This window comes from Perkinsus marinus (assembly GCF_000006405.1).
Source record: "Perkinsus marinus ATCC 50983 genomic scaffold scf_1104296961802, whole genome shotgun sequence".
In the NCBI taxonomy this organism is placed as follows: Eukaryota; Perkinsozoa; order Perkinsida; family Perkinsidae; genus Perkinsus; species Perkinsus marinus.
The window spans coordinates 1-1408 of NW_003205664.1; the positions used below are offsets into that span (position 1 = coordinate 1).

The window sequence follows — 1408 nt, forward strand, 5'->3', positions numbered from 1 at the left end:
GTACTCTACCTCATCATCATTAAACAGTGTTGGGTTATTCTAATACTATGATCATCTCAGTGTATTCTTCATCTATTCCTTCATCACTAAAAGATGTCCTCTGATGATAATGTGGTAGTATTGGTCGTAGAGTCAGAAGTTGATAAGTATGGAGAGGAGATCTCCCCTACTCTAGACAAACTACTACCACAAAAAGCTACCTTAATGTAGCTGCTTTAATGATGCCTTTCTTCAATGTCTTATTAACAGATACGGACATAGGTTGGAGGACTTCACGAGGCAGATGCCTCAGTTACCTGCTCACAACAGGTGTATGGTCCTATGGGCAGCGGGAGATCCTCGTGTCGTGGCTGTAAGTCGGGAGGAATAGTCAAGTGGTATTTGGGCTTCTCTCTCAATCGTATGGTCGTGAGTTCAATTCCTGCTATCTCAGAGTCTCTTCCAACATTATGGTATGGATAAGCTGTCCTGGGTTCACTCCCTCTCAGCTGGTGTCGACAGCCTCGTCCCTGTTCTCGTGTCCGATAATCTTGCAGATAAGATAACTCTTACCAACGCCCGAGGTGCTTTCTCTAAGAGCTTGGCTGAGTAAGGCGGGGATAGCAGTAAACTAATGATGATGATGATGGTAGATACTCTCTTATGTGTATGTTGCATTTCAATAAGAAAGTTCCTATGCTACAAAGACTTCAGAAAGATAAGGTATGGCGTAAATTCAGAATGCCCGTTTTAAGAGGGAAGACTGTTGGATTCGTTGGTTTCGGCAGTATAGCACAAGAGACTGCTAAAGTGTGCAGACCCCTTGGTAAGTCCTCTGTAATAATGGACACATCATCATGACCTATCTCCAGGGATGAGGATACTTGCATTACGTAGTCGTATAGATGATGGCCCTGGTAGTGATTTAGCAGATGAGGTACTCAATAGTGGAGTACTTGAACAGAAGAACAAGGTAATCAGCAGACTAATGATGGGTGATGTTACCTTATTAGTTGTTCCGTGAATCGGACTTTGTCATATGCTCCCTCCCTGGTACGCCGAGTACTCGACACTTTTGTGGTTCTCACGTAAGTGATTCACGACTCGGGTTCAATCCCGGCATGTGGCATTTTAGGAATTTGCATTAATGCGTCCAACATCAGTATTCATATCAATCGGTAGGGGAGTATGTGTAGATGAGGTGGCACTGTACAAAGCCCTGAGCACTCCTCATCGTGGTCCAGCATCAGCGGCATTGGATGTTTTCGAATCCCGAACCCCTCAAGGAAGACTCTAAGCTGTGGAGTCTAGGACCTGACATGTAGGAGATAGTCTTTGACCAGGTTCGATACCCACTACCTCCATTATTATGTAGGTTCTTGATGAGCTCTCACTGTGCTGACTTCACCGATGATTATCTGCCTCTTAC

General features: G+C 44.5%; 1 protein-coding gene across 1 annotated transcript; it reads left to right on the plus strand.

Annotated features, from left to right (window-relative positions):
• Window positions 1–79: 79 nt before the first annotated feature.
• Window positions 80–1229, plus strand: Pmar_PMAR007423 (Glyoxylate reductase, putative; the record flags this gene model as incomplete). Its single annotated transcript, XM_002772183.1, has 7 exons — window positions 80–206; window positions 250–352; window positions 434–588; window positions 633–805; window positions 852–952; window positions 993–1067; window positions 1115–1229. Coding segments are annotated over exons 1-7 (835 nt in total), but the record flags the coding sequence as incomplete, so codon positions are not given.
• Between the last annotated feature and the right edge of the window lie 179 nt (window positions 1230–1408).